General features: G+C 32.9%; 1 protein-coding gene across 8 annotated transcripts in view; it reads left to right on the top strand.

Annotated features, from left to right (window-relative positions):
- The first annotated feature begins 1,537 nt into the window (after positions 1 to 1,537).
- Positions 1,538 to 24,153, top strand: part of LOC139529782 (uncharacterized) — a 48,819-nt gene continuing 26,203 nt past the window's right edge. For 3 of the 8 annotated variants that reach the window (XM_071325668.1, XM_071325673.1, XM_071325672.1), the window contains exons 1-3: positions 1,538 to 1,629; positions 21,124 to 21,408; positions 22,014 to 22,142. In XM_071325668.1, the coding sequence (XP_071181769.1) occupies positions 21,202 to 21,408; positions 22,014 to 22,142 (336 nt within the window). In that variant the 5' untranslated portion in view covers positions 1,538 to 1,629; positions 21,124 to 21,201. Of the gene's footprint in view, positions 1,630 to 6,267; positions 6,599 to 18,515; positions 18,994 to 21,123; positions 21,409 to 22,013; positions 22,143 to 24,153 lie in introns of those variants that run through there. The other 5 variants (XM_071325669.1, XM_071325674.1, XM_071325671.1 and 2 more) reach the window with 4 other exon arrangements.

The raw sequence follows: 24,153 nt of genomic DNA on the forward strand, positions 1-24,153 counted from the left end.
ATGTGGATGTAAGTATTTTAAAGTAAATTTAATTTAAAGTCGGCACATTTTGACATAGTAAGAGCAGAGACATATATACACATAGATATGTCTCTGGTAACAGATAAAACATGAGGTTTGTATAGATTTTGAACCGGCGACTATTTATCCTTAAACACTCATGCAGCTTCATGCAAATACTAATAAATAAATTTACAACGCCTATAGATTTGAATAAATAAAGGATTTTTAATTATTTAAAATTTATCAAAGGCAATTAGGTACGTTCTGTGAATTTTAAGTGATGGAGGGTTTTAAAAGATGTATAAGTACCCGTCCACGTCCACTGAGTTTCTGTTTAATCAGAGACATAAATCATATGTCTCTGGTTTAATGTATTTCTATTTGTAATGAGTTTTGCCTTTTTCAACTGATCTTTACAGTGTGTTTTTTATATATGTTATATACTGTTACACCAAGTCTAACTATACAAATCCTTGGTTACACCATTGTCCCAGCTAGTGACTCGAGGGTTGCCTTTAAACGATTTTAACTCTGCCATATACTGTACAATGGTGAATCCAGAAGGGGGTTCTGGGGTTTGACGATCAATGAATTTGAATGGGGACATATGGTTGGATCCCTCTTATCCTGGGTTGAGACCACCTTTGAAAATGGCTCACGGTATCCGCCCCTGCGTCTCCAGGTATTTAATTATTAAGATTTAGGTAAAATGCAATAAGACTATAATAAACATTCATAATTCATTTTATTTTTAATTAAATAATATAGCAACCTTGAATAATTCTATTTTATCTTTAAATTGTATGATGAAATTTTAAAATTATTTTAAAAAAAATGTCGAAAGGAGTATGTTCAGTAAGACCCCGTTTTGGCCCCAAAATAAAGCAGTTTAACAAAATTGTGAAAATGTTATCTTTAAGGTATTTAGTGAAAAGTAGATTGTTTCTGTTACATAAATATGGGCTGTTGTTGACAATACAATGCACATATATCGGGTACTAGCATCACTAAGTCATGCTAAATTACTGAAATCTTCAAAACTAGTTTTAGCATTTTAGTTAAATTTTAGACGGTTTCCGTCTTAAATGAAAGTAGCCGCATTCGTGTTCATTCATAATATTGAAATATAAGTTGTATTTGGTGATGATACATAATATATAACGGTTGAGGATGAACACGGATGCGGCCACTTTCATTTTTGACAAAAACCATCTGAAAAGTGACGTTTTTCGGCATATTTGATAGATTTTTCATATTTGAGCTGTAGACACTAAGTGTTTAAAAAGTGTCTAAAATCTTTCGTAAGATGAACTTGAAATTTGAGGCCAAAATCGGCCCTTACCGGACCTACTCCTTTGGATTCACATTAAACACGTTAAACGAATTACTATATTTTTTTGCTGATTCGGAAACACTTAATTGACGCCTTTATGTAAATTATAACATTCAATCATTTATAATCATTGACGGAAGTCGGGTGACGGACTTTTCAAGACGGTCCGAAATGACTTATTACTTGGTCCGAGTTGGCTCTGGGCCGATTTGTCCTTGGTACAAATATGGTGGATTCGAGCACCTTGGATGCAGAGTAAACAAATGATACCAGGATATCTCAGAAGCTTTCAGGTAGTCACCAACTTTTTTTAATATTGTCAAATATTTCATACATCCTTCATAAATTGAAAAATGTGTCGTCGAAAAATGGTACGAATACAAGCGAATGTCTAGACAGTAAAGAACAGCCCCCTTTTGACTTTCCACCGGTTCATATGTTCGTCATGAGTGCACTGTTGGACAGGGGGGTGGTTCTGTATGTGCACAAAACCCATGTCAGTATAATCAGTTTGATTGTGGCCATTATCTGGTAGAAGCAGAATGTGTATGTAGTATGAACTTGTATGCATATTCAGAATACACCTTATCGCTAATGAGGGGGGATAGGAGGGGTCATGATCCTGAAATCCTGGACATAAAAACACGAAATCCCGAGGTCCCGAATTTAAATAAAGTAAATCCGGAAATCCAAAAAAAAGAATTCCCGGATCCTGAAAGGGTCAATCCTGAAATCCCGAGCTTAAAAACACCCGATTCGGAGTCCCCCTCGCTAATCCCAGCTGACCCGGTTGCTTGAACTTTTGACGCATACAACAATCACTTTTCCATTGTGGCGTCAGATATTTTGTTTTATGACGTAAACATTTTACGGGATCCTGTGTGATATCCAGTTATGGCAGACAAATAGCGATAAGGTGTATAACCATCATGTTGAATGTTGACATCTGCAATTTAAGTGTTTGTATTTACAGATTAAAAATATGCGTTGCATGTTTTGTTTGATTTTTTTAATTTTAGGTTAGAGAGAATAGCTGATAAAGCTTTCAATAGTGGTGGTTTCAATGAGGGGGTAATGGGGGTACCTTCATGACCAATAACTGTAAAAATTCTTGTCAAATGACGTTCACAGTAATTTTTGGTGCATGATGTTAAAATGTACATTTTCTTGTAGACGTTAATTGATACACCTCTGACGAATCACGGTAGATTTATAACCAATTTGACGCTAACTGTTACCTGGGAACAGTATATCTAACTATATGTTCCTGCTGTTATCGAAATGGCCGTTTGACGCCTGACAATAAAGGGCATTACTACCCTCTTGAATAACAGTACTTTGAATTGAGTTGGCAGCCAAATCAGAAAATTACTAAGGATGAGAAAATAAAATGGATATATATATCAAGATTTTATAAGCAATTTTTTACCTAAGACTATTAAGTATTTGACTTCTGGTATTGTCTTTTGAAAACATGATCCTGCATTTCAAGGCACACAGGTCTCTGGCTTCTTAACAACAGTAGATAAAAAAATGTCAAACTCTAGAAAAGATATAACTTATATTATGCCTTATTTGGCACAACTTTTTGGAAATTTTTATCCTCAATGCTCTTTAACTTTGTACTTGTTTGGCTTTAGAACTATTTTGATATAAGCGTCACTGATGAGTCTTATGTAGACAAAACAAGTGTCTGGCGTACTAAATTATAACCCTGGTATCTTTGATAACTATTATAACTTTGATTTTATGCATCCTTGCCTTTGATATTAAAAGGTGGTCAGACTCTTTAATTTATAAAAGAATATATTTTCTATGTACATTAGTTATAGGCCTAAACACCAAAAAACCACCATACAACATTATTACATATAGTCGTATTAAAGGTGGAATTCCATGGATAAAAATATTTGTAATTTAGTAAATCATCAATTTGCTTGTAAAAACTTTTTTTGTTAGGTCCGAATCAGTCAACAGAATTAAGTGTGTTTGCTTCCTTCCTATATTTGATTTTATCAGGTACAATTCTTTTCAATAACTGCGTGTGCTGATCTGAGCATTCATGTAAGTAATAGTTCAATTATTAACATCTTCTCCGTGTATATGGTACATGGAATGATTATAAGGTGTACATGTCTCAGTCTGGCTTGGTTTATCTGACTTTGGCCTAATTTTGATAGATCATTCATAATGTTAAGTTTATGTGATGCAAATGTATTAAAACTTATTCATAATGACTATCAACATAATATCAGTCATGGTTAGGTGGGTGTACAGGGTTAGAGGAAAGGGGGTTGAAATCATTGTGATGTAATTAGAATTTTTTTATGCCAATATAACACAGGCACTTGCAATTGTCTCAGAAAATTTTTCCATATATATCCCTGTGCAATATAATAGTATTTTTTTTATCAATGAGGGTTCTTATACCTCAACCGGTAACTCACTCAGGCTGCGGCACTGAAAATATACATATGCAACATGGACATGCACATATATGCATTCTGCTTCGAAATTTAATCATTGCATAAAGTAAGAAATTGAATGCATTAAAATCTATAGACATTCTAAGTTTGTAAAGGTTGTATAATCAATAAATATACATCATTAAAAGAATTTACATAATATTGATTTGACTGTCTCTATTTTGGCATCAAACCAAAAGATTAAAAGACTGGCATAAATCCATCATAGTTTAAAAGTACGTAAATTGTTATTGTTTACATTCTATCAGCTGATCGCACATCAGAAGACAGTCAAAATTGAACGTTCATTGGTGAAAGTCAAATTGGTAAAGGTAGGGTTGTTATAAATTATAGTAGTACTAATTTTACATGTAAGGGAGCTACCATTTGATTTTTATGGGGGGGCTAGGATGAAAAATTTTGTCCTGCTTTTTTTTTTAGTTGTAATCTCTGTCCTGCCTTTTTATTTTTTACTCTATTCGGTCCTGCCTTTTTTTTTTACTAGTTTATCCTGACTTTTTTTACACAAATTGTCATCCTGCCTTTTTTTTTTAACAAGTTTCTCATCCTGCCTTTTTTTTTTACTCAAAACTCCTGTCCTGCCTATTTTTTTCAAATTTCATCCTAGCCCTCCCATAAAAATCAAATGGTAGCTCCCTAATAGAGTATTAATAGTTGAATAGACACTTTTTTGAAGTACCGATACATGTATTGTCTTTACCATTGGGAAGTTGGTATGATGTCTGTATTGAAAATATCATTCAGTATTTGACAAATATTGAATTTGAGAGAGAAAAAATGCCTAATAGATGTGGTACATAAGCATTTTCTCTCTCTCTCTCTCTCTCTCTTAATATTTGTTGAGTAATGTGGTTGCCCTCAATGTGGTATAAATCATCCATCAACATTAAGTAGGACATTGTAGTTTATTGCCTTTCTTTGTTCCAATTGTGGTTGTAGCATCAATCTTATCTTATTCATTGGGCTTGACTTAGACAAATATTAAACTTGTTCCAGGATTTTAAATTTCCACCAGCAGCAGAATAGATCAATCATTAGTGGCAATAATTTTTACAATTTCATGACTTTTGCATAGGTTTGTGAATTGCGAAATAATATCAGCTTACCAGAGTTTATAATTTAACTAGCGTTTAATGTTCTGTTTAATAAAAATAAATACATATTAAGTTTATACCAATGTCTACATAACATTCCCCATTTCCATTCTCAATTTTATAACACTATATAGAAATGTACGTTAAAGAGAAGAATGATACATAAAAGTTAAATGAATACTTTTGTGAAGTACTTTTCTGGACTATAAAAGTTCTAAAATATTGATATAATTAATAATATGCCTTTGAAATTCATTCTCTCTGAATTATTTATAAGAAATGAAATGACATTATTTTCTTCTGAGTTCAGTTGATACTGTTCTTTAATGGAATTTATACAGCCCTGATCATGTGATCTGTGCTATATGTCATGATTGTAGCTAAAATACATTTCTTTACCCCAAAAGAAGATTTTATAATGTCAAATATACTAGAATTTTTCTGTTTTTATTTCCATCTTATGTTTAGAAGAGAACTCACTTTTATTTTTAACATCTAGCAAAGAATTCTGCTCAGACTGGTGCTAAGAGTTTCGAGAGCTCAGAGTTTTGGAGGTTAAGGTCACATCATGATCAGCTATTGGTAATCTGAAATAATGGTCAAAAATTTGTTGTATTTTTTAACCATATATGTCATACTTTTACAAAACCTATCTGTAATATCCCACACGTAAAGAAGAAGAGGCTTAGATCATATTGATTTTGTAGTCAGTAGGTCTAAGTTCAAGGTCAAATTACCTATTGAATGATAGACTGAATGTTGGGGAAAAATTTTGATTTAATAAAATATATTTTGAGGGACAAAATAGGACCTAGGCAAAATATAGAATTAAAATTGTTTGGTGTATATGCCTACCTACCAACTTCAAAAATACTAATAAGCAGCGAACAGTTATGACTAGTTTTTCTGCCCAACCTACGATAGTAGAGGGGCATTATGTTTTCTGGTCGGTGCGTCTGTCTGTTCGTCCGTTCGTCCCGCTTCAAGTTAAAGTTTTTGGTCAAGGTAGTTTTTGATGAAGTCAGAGTCCAATCAACTTGAAACTTAGTATACATGACGTTCCCTATGATATTATCTTTCTAATTTAAATGCCAAATTAGAGTTTTTACCCCAATTTCACGGTCCACTAAACATAGAAATGTTAGTGCGAGTGGGGGATCCATGTACTATGGACACATTCTTGTTTTTTCATGTTCTAGGGTTGGTTTTTTGTTTAAAACATGTAACTATTTGCTATTGACCTAAACTAAAAGTGTTTTCTGATTATCAGTGAATTTTATAGTGTTTAGTTCTAGACCTAAAAATCTTATTTACAGATTAGTTTGTGAAAAATATAACTCATCAAATTCATGGTGCGCCTGTAATTTTCTTAATTTGAGTACATACAAATTTATATAAAAGTTTTGTAAAATGGTCATTGGTCTATTACTGTATATTTAATTAAATGGATATAAGAGGTGCATTTAAAACAGGGTGACCCTATAAATAACCCGTGACAAATCTACAGTAATACGGTTTAATCGTGATGTGTACTCATTGGAGCGAGTCTGTTGATATTTGTGTATTGGATATATATACAATGATATATGTGTGACTCCATCAGATGATTTTGTTAATTTATGGATCTTAGAAGTTAAATATATTGGAAGTACATGAATTGAACTATTTGAATAGATTTTAAGGTAATTTTCTATGTTTAAGATATAATTTAGGTAGATGTTAGTTTTTGTTACTTGATTTATATTGACTGATTGGTTGTTTTTCACAATCATCAGACAATGGCTTAAATAAATTTTGCAAGACTCAAATTAGTTCTTTTTTAAATTGGCTTTATTATAACTTCTTTCCTTACAAAGAAGTGACATAACAGATTAAGGTCACCATATATGGCCCTCATCATGTTTGTTAGCTTAGTTAACTCTTCCTATAAACTCAACTCAGGTTCATTTGAACAATGTGAGTTATTGCCATTCATACTTTGCATCTTTTGTTGTCCAAAACTCTTATCTAAGAAACCTGTTCCTGTTTTAACACTGTTGTGACATATGGACATATATATAGAGTGTTTTATGTCAATAAGTTTCTCTGAAGGTATTAACTATACAGGTAGTTTGTTCAGATGGTACTGTTCACATCACTATATCAGTTCTTATCATAATAGTCTGCAATCAGCATGGCCAGGTGTTTTTTAACGCATGGGGTGCTCTTTAACTATAAGATAAATAAAAACTGCAGGTGATATAATTAACTTAATCTATTTTTAATGCTTTTGAAAAACAAACAATATCAGGTTCTTGTTTTCTTACCTACATGTACCTGAACTTTATCGAGTTGAACACTAAACCTAACTTGGAGCTCTTACCATTACTTTGAGCTTCTACCTTTACTTTAAGCTCCTAGCTTAGGTTATTCTTACTTTGATCCCAACCCTTATTTTGAGACCCAATCTTACCTTTGAGTCTACCCTTACATTGCTGCTCTAAAATTTATTCTCACTTATGTACACAATTGTTTTTATGCCCCCGCCATATTGGAGGGGGCATTAAGTTTTATCCTTGTCTGACTGTATGTCCATACGTCCCAAAGTTGGTTGCCGTTCTCTAACTTTAGTTTGTCTGAACCAAATGTTATGAAACTTAAAATAATAAAATTGAGAATGGAAATGGGGAATGTGCCAAAGAGACAACAACCCGACCATAGAAAAAAACAACAGCAGAAGGTCACCAACAGGTCTTCAATGTAGCGAGAAATTCCCTCACCCGGAGGCGTCCTTCAACTGGCCCCTAAACAAATATATACTAGTTCAGTGATAAAGAACGCCATACTAATTTCCAAATTGTACACAAGAAACTAAAATTAAAATAATACAAGACTAACAAAGGCCAGAGGCTCCTGACTTGGGACAGGCGCAAAAATGCGGCGGGGTTAAACATGTTTGTGAGATCTCAACCCTCCCCCTATACCTCTAGCCAATGTAGAAAAGTAAGCGCATAACAATACGCACATTAAAATTCAGTTCAAGAGAAGTCCGAGTCTGATATCAGAAGATGTAACCAAAGAAAATAAACAAAATGACAATAATACATAAAAAACAACAGACTACTAGCAGTTAACTGACATGCCAGCTCCAGACTTCAATTAAACTGACTGAAAGATTATGATTTCATCATATGAACATCAGGCACAATCCTTCCCGTTAGGGGTTTAGTATCATACCATCATAACATATATGAGAAGAACATAACCCGTGTCATGCCAACAACTGGTTTTTGAATAAATGTGTTTAGTTGCTTATTTCCACAAAACATAGGTTTTAATTTTGGTGGCATCACTTTTACCATTCTAGAGTTATGCCCTTTTACAAATGGAAAAATTGCTGAAATTTTCATTTTAGTTCTCTTTAGTTTGTCTTAACCAAATGTTCACAATGCTCATTACCACAAAACACAAATTAAGTTTGAATTTTTGTGGCATCACTTATACCGTTTTAGAATTATGCCACTTTACAAATGAAAAATGACAAAACCATCACAAAACTTTCTGATTTTACAGTAACTAATGGTGGCAGTAAAAGACTTGTAACTATAGTGATTTCATCATGACATTGCATGTCATAGTGTCGTCTGCTACTAATGCTGGCAGTAAAAGACTAGTAACTATTGTGATTTCATCATGACATTGCATGTCATAGTGTCGTCTGCTACTAATGCTGGCAGTAAAAGACTAGTAACTATAGTGATTTCATCATGACATTGCATGTCATAGTGTCGTCTGCTACTAATGGTGGCAGTAAAAGACTAGTAACTATAGTGATTTCATCATGACATTGCATGTCATAGTGTCGTCTGCTACTAATGCTGGCAGTAAAAGACTAGTAACTATTGTGATTTCATCATGACATTGCATGTCATAGTGTCGTCTGCTACTAATGCTGGCAGTAAAAGACTAGTAACTATTGTGATTTCATCATGACATTGCATGTCATAGTGTCGTCTGCTACTAATGCTGGCAGTAAAAGACTAGTAACTATTGTGATTTCATCATGACATTGCATGTCATAGTGTCGTCTGCTACTAATGGTGGCAGTAAAAGACTAGTAACTATTGTGATTTCATCATGACATTGCATGTCATAGTGTTGTCTGCTACTAATGCTGGCAGTAAAAGACTAGTAACTATTGTGATTTCATCATGACATTGCATGTCATAGTGTCGTCTGCTACTAATGGTGGCAGTAAAAGACTAGTAACTATTGTGATTTCATCATGACATTGCATGTCATAGTGTCGTCTGCTACTAATGCTGGCAGTAAAAGACTAGTAACTATTGTGATTTCATCATGACATTGCATGTCATAGTGTCGTCTGCTACTAATGGTGGCAGTAAAAGACTAGTATCTATAGTGATTTCATCATGACATTGCATGTCATAGTGTCGTCTGCTACTAATGCTGGCAGTAAAAGACTAGTAACTATTGTGATTTCATCATGACATTGCATGTCATAGTGTCGTCTGCTACTAATGGTGGCAGTAAAAGACTAGTAACTATAGTGATTTCATCATGACATTGCATGTCATAGTGTCGTCTTCCGTTAGACAAGTAACTAATGCTTGCAGTAAAAGACTTTTAACTATAGTGATTTCATCATGACATTGCATGTCATAGTGTCGTCTGCTACTAATGGTGGCAGTAAAAGACTAGTAACTATAGTGATTTCATCATGACATTGCATGTCATAGTGTCGTCTGCCACCATACATGTTATACATCTTGACAAAGAAGATTATTCCTGATTTATGATCCCAGAAAATTGTGGTGTATCCCCTTTTGTCAGCAGTGAATGAATGGTATACAATATAAAGGTTCCTCATGTTGAAGTATAATTAAAGTAATAATAATCAGTCAGATAAAGGCTATTATTTACTGGTATTGTTTTTCAGTGATTTTTTTGCCCCAACAACCTTGAAATGACATATCAAGTTGTTTAAATCTTTTTGTTTTGTTCTGTTTAACAATGTTTACCTTTAATTTGGTTGTAGAACAATTTTGTAAAGATAGTTATAACATTTAAAAAGTGGTGCTTGATTTGCACTGGCAATTTATGAAAATTGATGTTAGCTAATTTTTGGATTCAGTGTTGGTAGTATTGCTCTGTCAGATGAAACTATTTTTTATTTGACTTTTCTTTATTAAGGTAGCACAATACAAAGATTTTATAACTCCAACTCCCAAGTTTTAAAATGTTGTAACTTTCTTAATAATGATTGAAAATTTATAAAAGTGGTAGTTTTGGATAGCTAACAGATTACTCTTTCAAATTAATGCAATGTTAGCATTATGCAACAATTATGTAACCAATTATAATGTTAACTGTGTCTAAAATATTTTTCACGAAATTTCCACTTTCAAATGAAATTAGCTTCTGCATAGGTATCCCTAGAGGGTTGATTTTATTATATGTTGTTCCTATGGCCATTATCTACAAAAGGGTGTCTCAGATTTCAGATAGAATGTATAAAACAAATTTTACACCTAATCAAACATTATCTTCTTTTATGTGGTTAGGATGTTTACACTAATTAGAGATTTATGAGAGAATGGAATACCATAAGAACAATTTGAGACACCCTTTTGAAGCCCATGATGTGTTGATTAAGATTTCGTTAAAATTTTCTGTATGGTTGAAGAGATGATAGAGCTAAATTCATTCAAGTGAACTGACCCAGATTTTGCCACTAATTACATAATAATTGATTACATAATGATTGCATAATAAAAATATTGCAACTATTTAAAAGATTAATCTTTTATCTTTCTATATATGCCTCTTTTATTATTTTCTATGCATTCATAAGAAAGTTACAGCATTTTAAAGGTTAGTGATTGGAAGTAAAAAAATCTTTGTATTGTGCTACCTTAAGTCATTATGGGTTATGACATGAATTATCATTGATATTGTTAAATTATAAATAACCTGTTTACAATACTAAATTTTTTGAAATACTGATATTTTCTACCAAAGGTACCATTTGTCCCCATTTAAATGTATTTATTGTCTATTAAAAAGGGGGGTTCCAACCTCTGGTCCCCCCTTCCTGGATTCATCACTGGGCACTGACTCACTACCGGGTTACTTTATCCATATTATGACTATAACTGAACCAGAATTAACTAGACTTATTAGTGTGAAGCATTAGACAGCCCTTTAAGTTGACAACAGCATGTATTAGAAATTGAACTTTATATTTTACAAACAGATAACCGACTAAAAAGGAGAGTACAATTGAAACATCGCTAGGCTTGCTGCCAGATAATTCCAAACAAAGAAAATCATCACATCACAATTAAAACATATCAAAAAGGATCAATGTATAATACTAGAGGATTTTCTTAATAAAATGCATCCTTGTTATAGTGAGGTGAAACTTGACACATATTTATCATTCTAATGTTTTCATTTTGATCATGAGTTTAAATGTATCAATATAATGGCAATGTAAACACCAAACAGCTGACTCGTATTGACACTTTGCCAGGATAGTATATGGAACAAAGAAAAGACATTATGATAAATATTGAAGTAGTAGTTTATAAAATCAATAGAACGGAATTTGGCTAACTAAAGACCAAAAATATTTACATTTTGAGATTAGAACTAACTTGCACTTATTTACGTCTAGGAATGGTTTGTCTTTGTCGCGTTTGTCGAGAGTCATTGTGTTTGAAATGGTTTATCTATAAATAGCTTTATGATGTTAGACGAATAATCATTTTTATGTCATATGTTGTATTTTATAGAATACTTGCTTGAAATTTACTTCAGGCACTTGTTTGGCAGGTTGTACCTTATAGATATCTGTAGAAAATACTTTGAATCAAATGTTTTTTTAATTTAAAAAGTCTGTGGCATGCTGACTATTTGATGGCCTCTAGTCTGCTCTTCTCTGTATTTATTGTGGCATGCTGACTATTTGATGGCCTCTAGTCTGCTCTTCTCTGTATTTATTGTGGCATGCTGACTATTTGATGGCCTCTAGTCTGCTCTTCTCTGTATTTATTGTGGCATGCTGACTATTTAATGGCCTCTAGTCTGCTCTTCTCTGTATTTATTGTGGCATGCTGACTATTTAATGGCCTCTAGTCTGCTCTTCTCTGTATTTATTGTGGCATGCTGACTATTTAATGGCCTCTAGTCTGCTCTTCTCTGTATTTATTGTGGCATGCTGACTATTTGATGGCCTCTAGTCTGCTCTTCTCTGTATTTATTGTGGCATGCTGACTATTTAATGGCCTCTAGTCTGCTCTTCTCTGTATTTATTGTGGCATGCTGACTATTTAATGGCCTCTAGTCTGCTCTTCTCTGTATTTATTGTGGCATGCTGACTATTTAATGGCCTCTAGTCTGCTCTTCTCTGTATTTATTGTGGCATGCTGACTATTTAATGGCCTCTAGTCTGCTCTTCTCTGTATTTATTGTGGCATGCTGACTATTTAATGGCCTCTAGTCTGCTCTTCTCTGTATTTATTGTGGCATGCTGACTATTTGATGGCCTCTAGTCTGCTCTTCTCTGTATTTATTGTGGCATGCTGACTATTTGATGGCCTCTAGTCTGCTCTTCTCTGTATTTATTGTGGCATGCTGACTATTTAATGGCCTCTAGTCTGCTCTTCTCTGTATTTATTGTGGCATGCTGACTATTTAATGGCCTCTAGTCTGCTCTTCTCTGTATTTATTGTGGCATGCTGACTATTTAATGGCCTCTAGTCTGCTCTTCTCTGTATTTATTGTGGCATGCTGACTATTTAATGGCCTCTAGTCTGCTCTTCTCTGTATTTATTGTGGCATGCTGACTATTTAATGGCCTCTAGTCTGCTCTTCTCTGTATTTATTGTGGCATGCTGACTATTTAATGGCCTCTAGTCTGCTCTTCTCTGTATTTATTGTGGCATGCTGACTATTTAATGGCCTCTAGTCTGCTCTTCTCTGTATTTATTGTGGCATGCTGACTATTTGATGGCCTCTAGTCTGCTCTTCTCTGTATTTATTGTGGCATGCTGACTATTTGATGGCCTCTAGTCTGCTCTTCTCTGTATTTATTGTGGCATGCTGACTATTTAATGGCCTCTAGTCTGCTCTTCTCTGTATTTATTGTGGCATGCTGACTATTTAATGGCCTCTAGTCTGCTCTTCTCTGTATTTATTGTGGCATGCTGACTATTTAATGGCCTCTAGTCTGCTCTTCTCTGTATTTATTGTGGCATGCTGACTATTTGATGGCCTCTAGTCTGCTCTTCTCTGTATCTGCCAAAGTATCAACCCAAAAACTCAACTGCTAGTTCATTGTTATAGCTTAAAGTCTTTCATTGTTTTGATGTATTGTACTTGGCCAAATCAAAGCATGGTTATAGCTAGAAGTCTTGTACTGGTTTGAGGTATTGTACTTGGCCAAATCAAAGCATGGTTATAGCCAGAAGTCTTGTACTGGTTTGAGATATTGTACTTGGCCAAATCAAAGCATGGTTATAGCCAGAAGTCTTCTACTGGTTTGAGGTATTGTACTTGGCCAAATCAAAGCATGGTTATAGCCAGAAGTCTTGTACTGGTTTGAGGTATTGTACTTGGCCAAATCAAAGCATGGTTATAGCCAGAAGTCTTGTACTGGTTTGAGGTATTGTACTTGGCCAAATCAAAGCATGGTTATAGCCAGAAGTCTTGTACTGGTTTGAGGTATTGTACTTGGCCAAATCAAAGCATGGTTATAGCCAGAAGTCTTGTACTGGTTTGAGGTATTGTACTTGGCCAAATCAAAGCATGGTTATAGCTAGAAGTCTTGTACTGGTTTGAGGTATGGTACTAAAACCAAATCAAATCATATTGAAGGATTATAGACATGATGAATCTTTTAAGGTTATATTACAGTTACAAAGGGTTTGTTGTTATTTATATATTAAAAAGATTCACCTGTACTCTCAAGATGCTTCGACTCATTTTTTCACTTATATACAATTCCAATACTGGCTGTTCTGGGGATTTGAACAATATTGGATTATATAAAAATAAATAGCTTTGGACCACTGAAATCCCGGACTTAAAAAAACGAAATCCCGAGGTCCCGAATTTAAATAAAGTTAATCCCGACGTCCCGAAATCGGAAAAAAGGATTCCCGGATCACGAAAGGGTCAATCCCCAAATCCCGAGCTTAAAAAGACCCGATCCCGGAGTCCCGATAAAGGTCCTATCTCCCCTCACCACTGTCCGTGTTTAGAATTATTACAAATTAAATGCATTAGGATATTTATATTGTTCCTATTTTGTATAATTTAATTAATCCCTTTATGAATAGATATAGGTATAGATCATTTTATGTAAATCATTTAAATGAAGCTATTCATACAAGGCAAGTACAATAAACAAATGATAAAAGAAATTTAAAAAGAAGAAAGTTTTATATTTAAACAACAGGAGACAATACAAGTAATACTTATTCAGTAAGTACCCATGAAAATAAAATTTAAAAGATCTCAAATTAGTCACCAACAAAACTAATAAGATTTATATTGTGTCTTTTCACAATTCCTCAGGTCAGAAGTTCAGGCCATCATTGTCCAGTAACAATTTACAAGGACTATTTTAAAGTAATAACTTAATTAAGGTGATATCATTGTTAAGGTAAAACTCTAATTATTTTCACCTGTCTTTGGGATGTGTATTGGCCCTATGCCAATCTAATCCAATACACACACTGGCTTGGATCTTTTGTCATACAATTGACACAAAGAGAACCCACCAGCTGACACTGGGGTAAAGGTATATATATACTCTCAATGTTTCTTTGTGATGCTTACTTAACAGAATTGTACCAAGATAACATCTGAAATACTTTATTTTATTTTTAATGATCATAATTCTAAATGGTCTTCAGCTAAAGCGTTGAACTTGTTTGATATGAAAACCTACAGTTAATTATCAGGTATATGGATTAATATCATTTTCTTTCTTTGATCTGTTCGTATTATAATGAAATTTCTATGAATGTTATAACAGTCCTAGTGGCTAATCAATATATGTACAGAGTTCATACAATGCCCTGATATTTGTATAGAATTGGGACTTTTTATGGGTCATTTTTTATTGTTTCTAAAATGTTCATTTCTTTGGAAGAGATTTACATTTTAAAAGATATACAATACTGCTGAAAATAGATATTAACTATTTTTGAGAGTCAGAATGAAGATTTGAATGCTTCTTTTCTTAAATTTATTGGAAAGTAAAAGCGTTGACAAGGGTACATCTTGTTTCTGCATTTCTTTCTTAAAATGTGTGCATGGTCAACGCTTTTACAACCCTATAAAATTATTGAAAGAAGCATTGTGGTATGCTTGTGTCATCATGAATGTTTTCATTTTGAAATGAAGGTAAATTTCAGAATTTTAGAATGAAGTGAGATTGCTGTAAGCCATACATAACAATATACATGTATACACATAATGTAATCATAAGCCTGTGAATGTTTTCAATGGTGCATTATATTGTAATACAGTTTTGTTTACTTCTGTAATTCTAATGTTATAGAGTTGCAATGAATCGACTATTTTCATATTACCGAATTTTGACTCTGGTTTATATATTATTTTTAGACAGGTTACCTACAACATCCTGGTACTCAGTCAATTTAGAGCAACGTAAAGAAGTAACATGAAAATAGTCTATTGTATGATGCATTCTTCTATTTACATTTGATTATTTTACCTGTGAAGTTATTAGAGGGGGAGGGTTGTATTTTGAAACTAGTCAAATTGTCAATCAGGAAACCCATGTTCCTTTTGTAAGTCTATTAAATGGGTTGACACTTCCATCAGACCATCACATTCATAGACTCAGGGCAATGTAGAGCCATACTGCACCATAAAACCAAGGATTTGTAAAGTAAGACCCAGGGGCTTGATAAAGCATATTTTAACAATTTTGCCTCAAAAAATAAAAAGTTTGTTCCCCCCCCCCCCCCCCCCCCTCTAACCTTAAAACCTGGATCCCCTCCTGGGACTATACAAATCCTTGATAAAAGTTTTTGAATCTTCTTGTTTTCCCCCTGCAAACAAAGTTTGACATGCTTTAATGAAAGGACCATCATCAGAAATGCCCTAAATAAAAATAGGCGTAAGATGAAGATTATTTAAAAAAGATATGTTTATATGATATGGAAGATATGATTTAGCAATATCAGAAATCATATGATTAATAGTGCGTAAAATTATTTGGCATGGTCATGTTATTAGTATGAAGAACTTTTGATATATGTATTTAATAAATGACCTTGACAAAGCTTTCAATCTATTTATATTAAATGCAAAATGTATTATGAAAATGTGTCATCTTAATCTAAAGCCTTTGTAAATTGTGTAGAAAAAATTAAAAATTGTGTCTGGGACTGAGAAATTCCTCTGACCTTGGATACAATAATCCTTAGAATCATATTCAAGGCCATCTTCTCTCTGTACTGATAACCTTTATGAATATTCTACCTTTTGTGTTTTCCTTTTGAATTTCCTTTTGAATAAATTTCTTCACAAATTTATTAATGCTTTACATTTTTTACTTTTTTAGGTTTATATTTTTTCCTGGCAAACAAATGACAAAGATTCATCCCAGTTTACTATAGGTTTATAAAAAAAGATACACATGTAAAATGCAGTTAGTTCGAGGCGGTTAGTTCACTTGAATAATTGATTCAATTGCTAATCTTTTGAAACATTGTTCTTGATGATTTCTTCCAACTTTGAAACAAGATAAGGTTCACTAGATAAGGTGTTATCACTATAGTCTATTTTTAGATTTTGCCAATATATTTCATATTTTTAGATACCCTTAATTCTTTTCTGAAAACATTTGAAATATCATGTAAACAGCAAATCTGTTCCCAGAGGCAGATTAAGGGGTCCCCTTCTTCAGCCACATATATGGTCAGCAACTAAACTTTTTACATTTCCCTCTCCAGGATGCCTATATTTGGTTCCATTTAAATAAAAAGATGTGGTGTAATTGCCATAGAGATAACTGTATATTCATGTCAGACCTATAACTGCAAATTTGTCTTACAAGAGACTAAACGACCAGGGTGTCATGAATGTAAATGAAAGTGTATTATGTGTATTAGCTAATAGAGGCTTAAAACATGTTAAAATGAACAAATCTGTCCCACCCTTAACATACATATATATTCCACTTTATTTTAACTAAATTAAGCTTTTTATATAAGATTTGTGTTCAATGGCTTGAGAAGGTTCTTGTATACATTTGAATCAAAAACACATTTGTATTTACTTTATAAGGAATTGGCAGTGAAGTTAATAAATGTGTTCCAGTGGCCTATTTTTTTTTACAGATTTAAGAGGTTGATTATTTTCTCTAAACTATTGAAGCAAAAGTAACAGAGTTTCTACATGCTAAGTTTATCATTTATAGTCTTAAAATAGAACTCCTAAATTCAAAATTGTTATTTAAAAGGTGGATTTTAATCTAACATTTTATAGTCTGTTTTTCATTTAAAATATCATCCATCAAGAATAAGTTATAGTAAAGTGTTTTCTTTGCTATTTTCACTGATATCTATTAAATCAACTCAAACATCCTGGTTATGTCTCATTATGGCAATCATACCACATCTTCTTATTTTTATATGTTGTTTCATTCTGATAAAATAATAATGAAAATTGTAAAAAAACAACTTATTTTTTTAACAGATATTTTAAGATAAATGTAAGGAAATTGTACCATTTAGTTATTAAAGAAATTGGATCTATGTATGATGAAAAAAATATATATATATATATAGGTGCAGGAGGAAAATAATTACAGCATTGTTAAACTCTGGTCACAAAATAGGATGTAGAACTCTGTGGGGAATATATTTTCTTTGAGTTGTCATTGGGGTAAGGAAGTCAATGAGTTCATACTTTCTTGGGTATAAACTTCATTGATTTCAGTACCAGATACCTTGATAGTCATGTTCACCAGATTGTTGGTGTAAAGACTACCAGGGTTTAGGTGCTGGTGTGGTCAGTTGAGCTGTGCAAATTTAAGGGCAAGCTAAATGAAGCCAGCATCCAATGGCAAGATTTCATTGTTGTGTTGAATACCCTTTGGTGGCCTTGGGCTGTTTTCTGATCTTTGGTTGGGTTGTTGTCTCTTTGATACATTCCCCCATTTCCATTCTCAATTTTGATTGTGATAATTCCACTTTTCATGACTTTGGACAATTCATTCTGTAATTGTATCTATTTCAAAATAAGATGAAAAGAATTCAACCATTCAGATATCACTTTCAGCAGCAAAATGATTGGCTTAAGATTCTTTTTAGTATGGAAAGCACCATCGTTTTTTGTCTCTCACATATTTAGAAGATTGCATCTTTTTTCTTTGTTTGGATAAGGACAAAGGTTATAATACAGTGTATTGATTAATTAATTAATCAACTTTTTAAGTATAAATCCAATAATTCAACATACATTATTGATAAAGACCTGTTGTCTTTTGAAGTTTTTGTCCAGTCCTAACAGTTATTTAAAAGGTGGAAGTAAACAGCTGTTTGATGTGTCTTTATCTACCTGTCCAGACAGGTAAAGTAATCCACCCTTGTCACAGGCAATACACATCCTTGGTTAGAATAGACTGCAGCAAAGTGACTTGACATGATATAGTACATGTTTCAAACTAAATCAATTAAATTGATCAATTTTAGTATTGATCTGATCAAAAGGTGAAATTATGTGCATTCATTGGAAGGTGTATTGGGGACAAAGAACACATACCTGATTTTTACCTGAGATTTTACCTGTGTAAAGGTATGACATTGTTGACTGTTGTATGTTTTTATTTTCCTTTGCATATGATCTTAATTAAATTGTGAGGTGTTTGGGTACTATTCTATTAAAATGAAGGATTTTCTGATCTTTGTGTGATGAAAAAAAAAATATATATAGGTGCAGGCTGAAAATAATTACTGCATTGTAAAACACCTGTCATAAAATAGAATGTGGAACTCGGTGGGGAATATATTTTCTTTGAGTTGTCATTGGGGTAAGGTTGTCTTTATTTACATAAGGATATATACTTCAATACATTGATTTCTAAATTAGATTAAACATAAATGGGATAAAAATGTGGCTGCAAGATATAGTTGATTAATGTATAAACCACCTGATAAATAATATCGAGTGGTGTTCCTGGCAAAAAAACATTCTGTTTATGCCTGTCACAGGTCTGAGCTTTTAATTCAGTGGTTGCTTGTTGCTGTATCATATATATTTTTATTGTTTTGTTCATAAATAAAGTTGTTAGTTATATGTTTGAAATGTTCTATTTTGTCATATCAGGGGCTTTTATATAGCTTGTTATATTAATTGTGGTATGAGTTTTGCTCATTTTTGAAGGCCATACAATTACCTATCTTTTATGTCATTTCTTAGGTGCATCCAGGGGGGCCTGGGGGAGTCGTGCCCCCCCCCCCCCCTTACGAGCCCCCCCCTTTTGTGGGAAAAATTTGTTAGATTATATAGGTAACAGCTTATAGGTAGGAAATATTAGAGGCACTGGAAACATCTTCCTTTGCTGTAAAAAGGTCATTTGATTTACAAAAAAAGCATCTAATCAATACAAATTACATGACTTGCTGCAAAAATAGTACTGTTATATGTATTGCCGACACATGGCATGGTTCCAATTACATTCTGGTAGTTTTAACATTTACTTTCTATGGACAAAATGGCTCACTATTTTTATTGACTGTGTATTTAAAATATAAAACAATATTTATTAGAAACATCAAAACATATTGTGGCCAGATATCTAGTATGCTTTCTTGTAAGAATAGTTAACCTTTTTCAGTAAGTCTGGAAATTGTCACGTACACTAGACTTATGTAAAGTTTCAGTATTATTTTATATAAATTTCAACATGTCCAATAAAGGTATTGTCATTGAAAATAAATGTATGTCAATACTAGCCATGGCTATTTAAATCACATTTGCTACATAATGTATACCTGTTTGAAGATTAATTAATAGGAATATCAGACCTTCTGTAAAGATCAGGTGATTTCCCCGACAGGGGGCCATAATTTTAAATGGATTGTTGGGTCATTTTGGTCATGTTTATCATTGAGATTAAGGACATTAAAAAGGGCAGGGTATCTGTGTTGCTGATGTAATATACACTTAAATGTTACCATTGACCTTTTGACTTTACTGTGTAATTTAAAAACATAATTTAATCAGCAATTGTACTTTGATTTAATATATAGTCCAACATTTATCCAGATACTTCTAACTTCAAACTCAGCAACTTTAATTTGCATTTATAGACAAAGGACACAATCTAGAATTATAGCACATTTGTTGGCTTGTGTACTTTATGTAGACACCTATCAGTCAACAGTGGCAGATCAAGAAATTTTCATAAGTGGGGGCCCACTGACTGCCTAAGAGGGAGCCCGCTCCAGTCACTCTTCAGTGATTCCCTATATAAGCAACCAAATTTTTTCCCAAAAAGGGGGGGGGGGGGGGGGGCCCTAAATACACCTTATCGCTATTTGTCCGCCATTATTGGATATCACACAGGTTCCCGTATAATTTTGACGTCATAAAACAAAATATCTGACGCCACAATGGAAAAGTGATTGTTGTTTGCGTCAAAAGTTCAAGCGGCCGGGTCAGCCGGGATTAGCGATAAGGTGTATAGATCTATTTTTTGATTTCTCACTGACCCACTTACTAAAGATTGTTGGTTTACTATAAGGGCACATGATGAGTAGAAAGTGATGTCATTCCCAATAAAACAAACAAACATACTCCTTATATATGTCTTTAGTAGATTTAAGTTATTTATTTTATATTTAGTTATCAGTAGTTTTTTTTATCTATAGTCATGATAGTAGTTTGCACTGAATGTTATGTCTATCACTATAATAAGATATAGTAAGATGTGGTATGAGTGCCAATGAGACAACTCTCCATCCAAGTCACAATTTGTAAAAGTAACCCATTATAGGTCAAGGTACGGCCTTCAACATGGAGCATAGACTCACACTGACTAGCAAGATATAAAGGGACCCAAAAATTACTGTGTAAAATTAAACCATTCAATAGTGGGTTTATTACATCTATGCTATAACAGTCTAATTTTCAACATAGTTTTATTTTGTTCTTTCAGAAAGAATTTGTACAAAATCCCTTAAACAAGAGTGAATTCAAGATGGATTATATAACTCATGGAGAACATTAAACAAGAATGCCTGAATTACCAGAAAATGAGCAACGACCAAAAAGCCGTAACGGATCTGCTAGTAAACGTACTGAACTTAATAATTCACTAAATAATCAACTTAATACCACAAGGAAACGAATAGGATCGGCTACATACTATGACATAGCATCTACGTTACTAGGTCAAGGTCGTACAGCTGACCTTGAGGACATTTTCTTGTCTGCTGCTAGAGTAAGTTCAACATGTTTACATAAAAATAAATGAAGATGACTCATATGAGAGAGGTAGGAGGGTGTATCATCCTCAATTCCAGTGAAAATAATGTAGGCATTTCTGCATCACAATATTATTTAATCCTAATCAGGAAATCTCAAAAAAATTTGACAAAATAACTAGCTATTCCTGAATTTCAGAAACGTCATATGGCTCAATCTTGAATTCCTGAAAAAGGTCTTCTGAACCTATGATGAGAGATACAACAGTGGCAGAGGACATATGGTTGGAAACACAACCCCTCTTTTTATCCTGGGTTGAACCTCTACCTTTATTTTGGGTAAAATGGAACCCCGTTTAAAAAAATGACTGGGTCGATCCATCCCTAAACAAAATGTATTCATTGCTGTTCCTTTTCTTCAACTTTTGAAGGCAATGTTAATGTTGTTTTGAAAATCATAAACACGAATAAGAAGTCATGCATTTCAAGTTGCAGTATAAGTTGCTGATAAGTACTAAGAAAAGAATCTAAACCCTTTAGTCATCGGAAATTTATTGATGTTAGAGTTTATTAAAATAAAACAAACAGGAAATGAGAATTGATTATCTTTCATTTTTTACAGGATGGTGATTATGAGAAAATCGAAAATTTCTTACAACGACGTAGTGATTGTTTAGTTAGTGTTGATGTTAAAGATAAAAGGACTGGAAATACTCCCTTAATATGGGCTTCAAAAAGGGGCCACACAAAGGTACATATACTTGAATTCTTAGAACTTTCTGTAAGGCTGTAGTGTTGTGTGAAGTCCTGTAAACGTGAGTGAAAACTCATGTGGTGAGAATCTCAAAGTTTGACATTTGATTAAGCCGGCTTGTACCAGAATGCATTTTGTTTTTGAGTCCATTTCAAGGCTTTAAGAGTTTGAACATATCTGAGACCTAAAATTTTATGAATTGTATATTTCTGCAAGTTCATTTAAAAAACTAGTCCATCTAAAAAAAATAATTGTCCTAGATGACAAATTGCCATTGATTCTGATTGGTAGTTAGACATATCAATACATTACATTGGTCTCTATAAGAATACAACTTATGACCAGAAAACCCCAAAAAATAAACCTTCTGAATGAACCAATTGTCCTGTATACCAATCTATAGATATTATAGTAGTACAGATAATTGATTTAATTACACATAATTATAAAACATATAGTAAGACTACCAAGGTTATTGTTTATATTCACAGATCAGATACAGTACTATATTGTGATCAGATCTTTTAGACTTTTAAATTAGTAATAGAATGACTCAGATAGTTATTGTTTTTGAAAATGTATTTCAACTTAGTTGCATTAATTAGCACTAGGTTATACATACTTCAGAGAGACAGGGGGAGACAAATTTTAATCGGGTCACACAAAAAAAATAAGATCGTAAAACATTTTCCCCAACTTCCTGAATAAAAATAGAGGCGGTTGATACCAAAGGCCGGGACATTCAAATTAATCAATTGAGATACATTGACAATTATATAGCAAAAAACATAAGATGATGAAAATACAAACAAGTGCACATGCAATGCTCTACATAGAAAACTAAATAAAACCTTAACCAACCAAGACTTGGTGGTGATTGCAGGTGCTCAGGAAGGGTAATAAGCCAATTCTTCTCCACTAGTGTTCCCAGTCATGTTGCTCATGCTGAGTATAAATTCCATGATAAGGCACATTTACTGATGTCACAATTGACAAAAAGAGAACAGTATTATGGTTTCATCAAACAGTTGTTTGATTATAGGGATGAAGGGTCTTAAAATTTGGAAAGTGAAGATGTTCTTTAGAATAAAATAATGGAAAAGATTGCTTTGTAGTGGAAGTCATTAGAAAAATATATTGATCTCTTGTATATACTGTACTTTAACAAAAGCCTTAAAACTATATCAGTGTTAGATTATGAATATATCCATGGTCTATATATTCTATAACCAAAAAATCAATTATAAATTCTTTTATTCTGTATCTTTATCATTTAAATTAAAATATTGAAAATTTGTACTTTGGCTTTTTTAATGAATAAATTGTTCTATAGATCTTATTGACCTTTTTAAACTTTGATACTGAATCTTGTTTTTGTGAGTGACATTTGAGTGAAAATAATCAGGTTTTACTTTGAATAAAAACTGAATTAAATTAAAATCTGGTTTGAAAGACTTGGGGTAATTTCAAATCTCATCAAATGTGCCTTCCAATTGTTAACCAATACCTATATAGTGACTGGATTGGAATTAACAGCAATTAAAAAATAAATCATTACAAAGCCAAGTTTTAAATATCAAGAAATTTATAAATTGATTTGAAAAATAGGTTAAATGTGATTGACCTGACAATGATAAATTCATAAAATATAAACAAATTAATTGAGTATATTGATAAGTAATATGATGGCTGGTCAGTGCCCCTTTGTTGTGTGTGACATTTGGATATAAATTATAAGACATTGACAGAAAAGTCAATTTTTGTTTAAATATCAAAGGATTTATATAGTGTAAAATTGACACATAAAAGTAATTTATATCAATCTACTAGTGAAGATATACAGATACTCATTGTTGTTTTAAAATCAAAGGTTCTCCAGGACATAAAATTTTAACAAAGTCATATAAAAAGAAAAGTAGGTTGCCAGACATGCATAGCGGTCTTTTACATTGGAGGAAATCATCTAGATTTATCAATGAGGTTTTTGGCCTAATTTAAAGTATAATGG

Source organism: Mytilus edulis, chromosome 7, assembly GCF_963676685.1.
Source record: "Mytilus edulis chromosome 7, xbMytEdul2.2, whole genome shotgun sequence".
Lineage (NCBI taxonomy): Eukaryota > Metazoa > Mollusca > Bivalvia > Mytilida > Mytilidae > Mytilus > Mytilus edulis.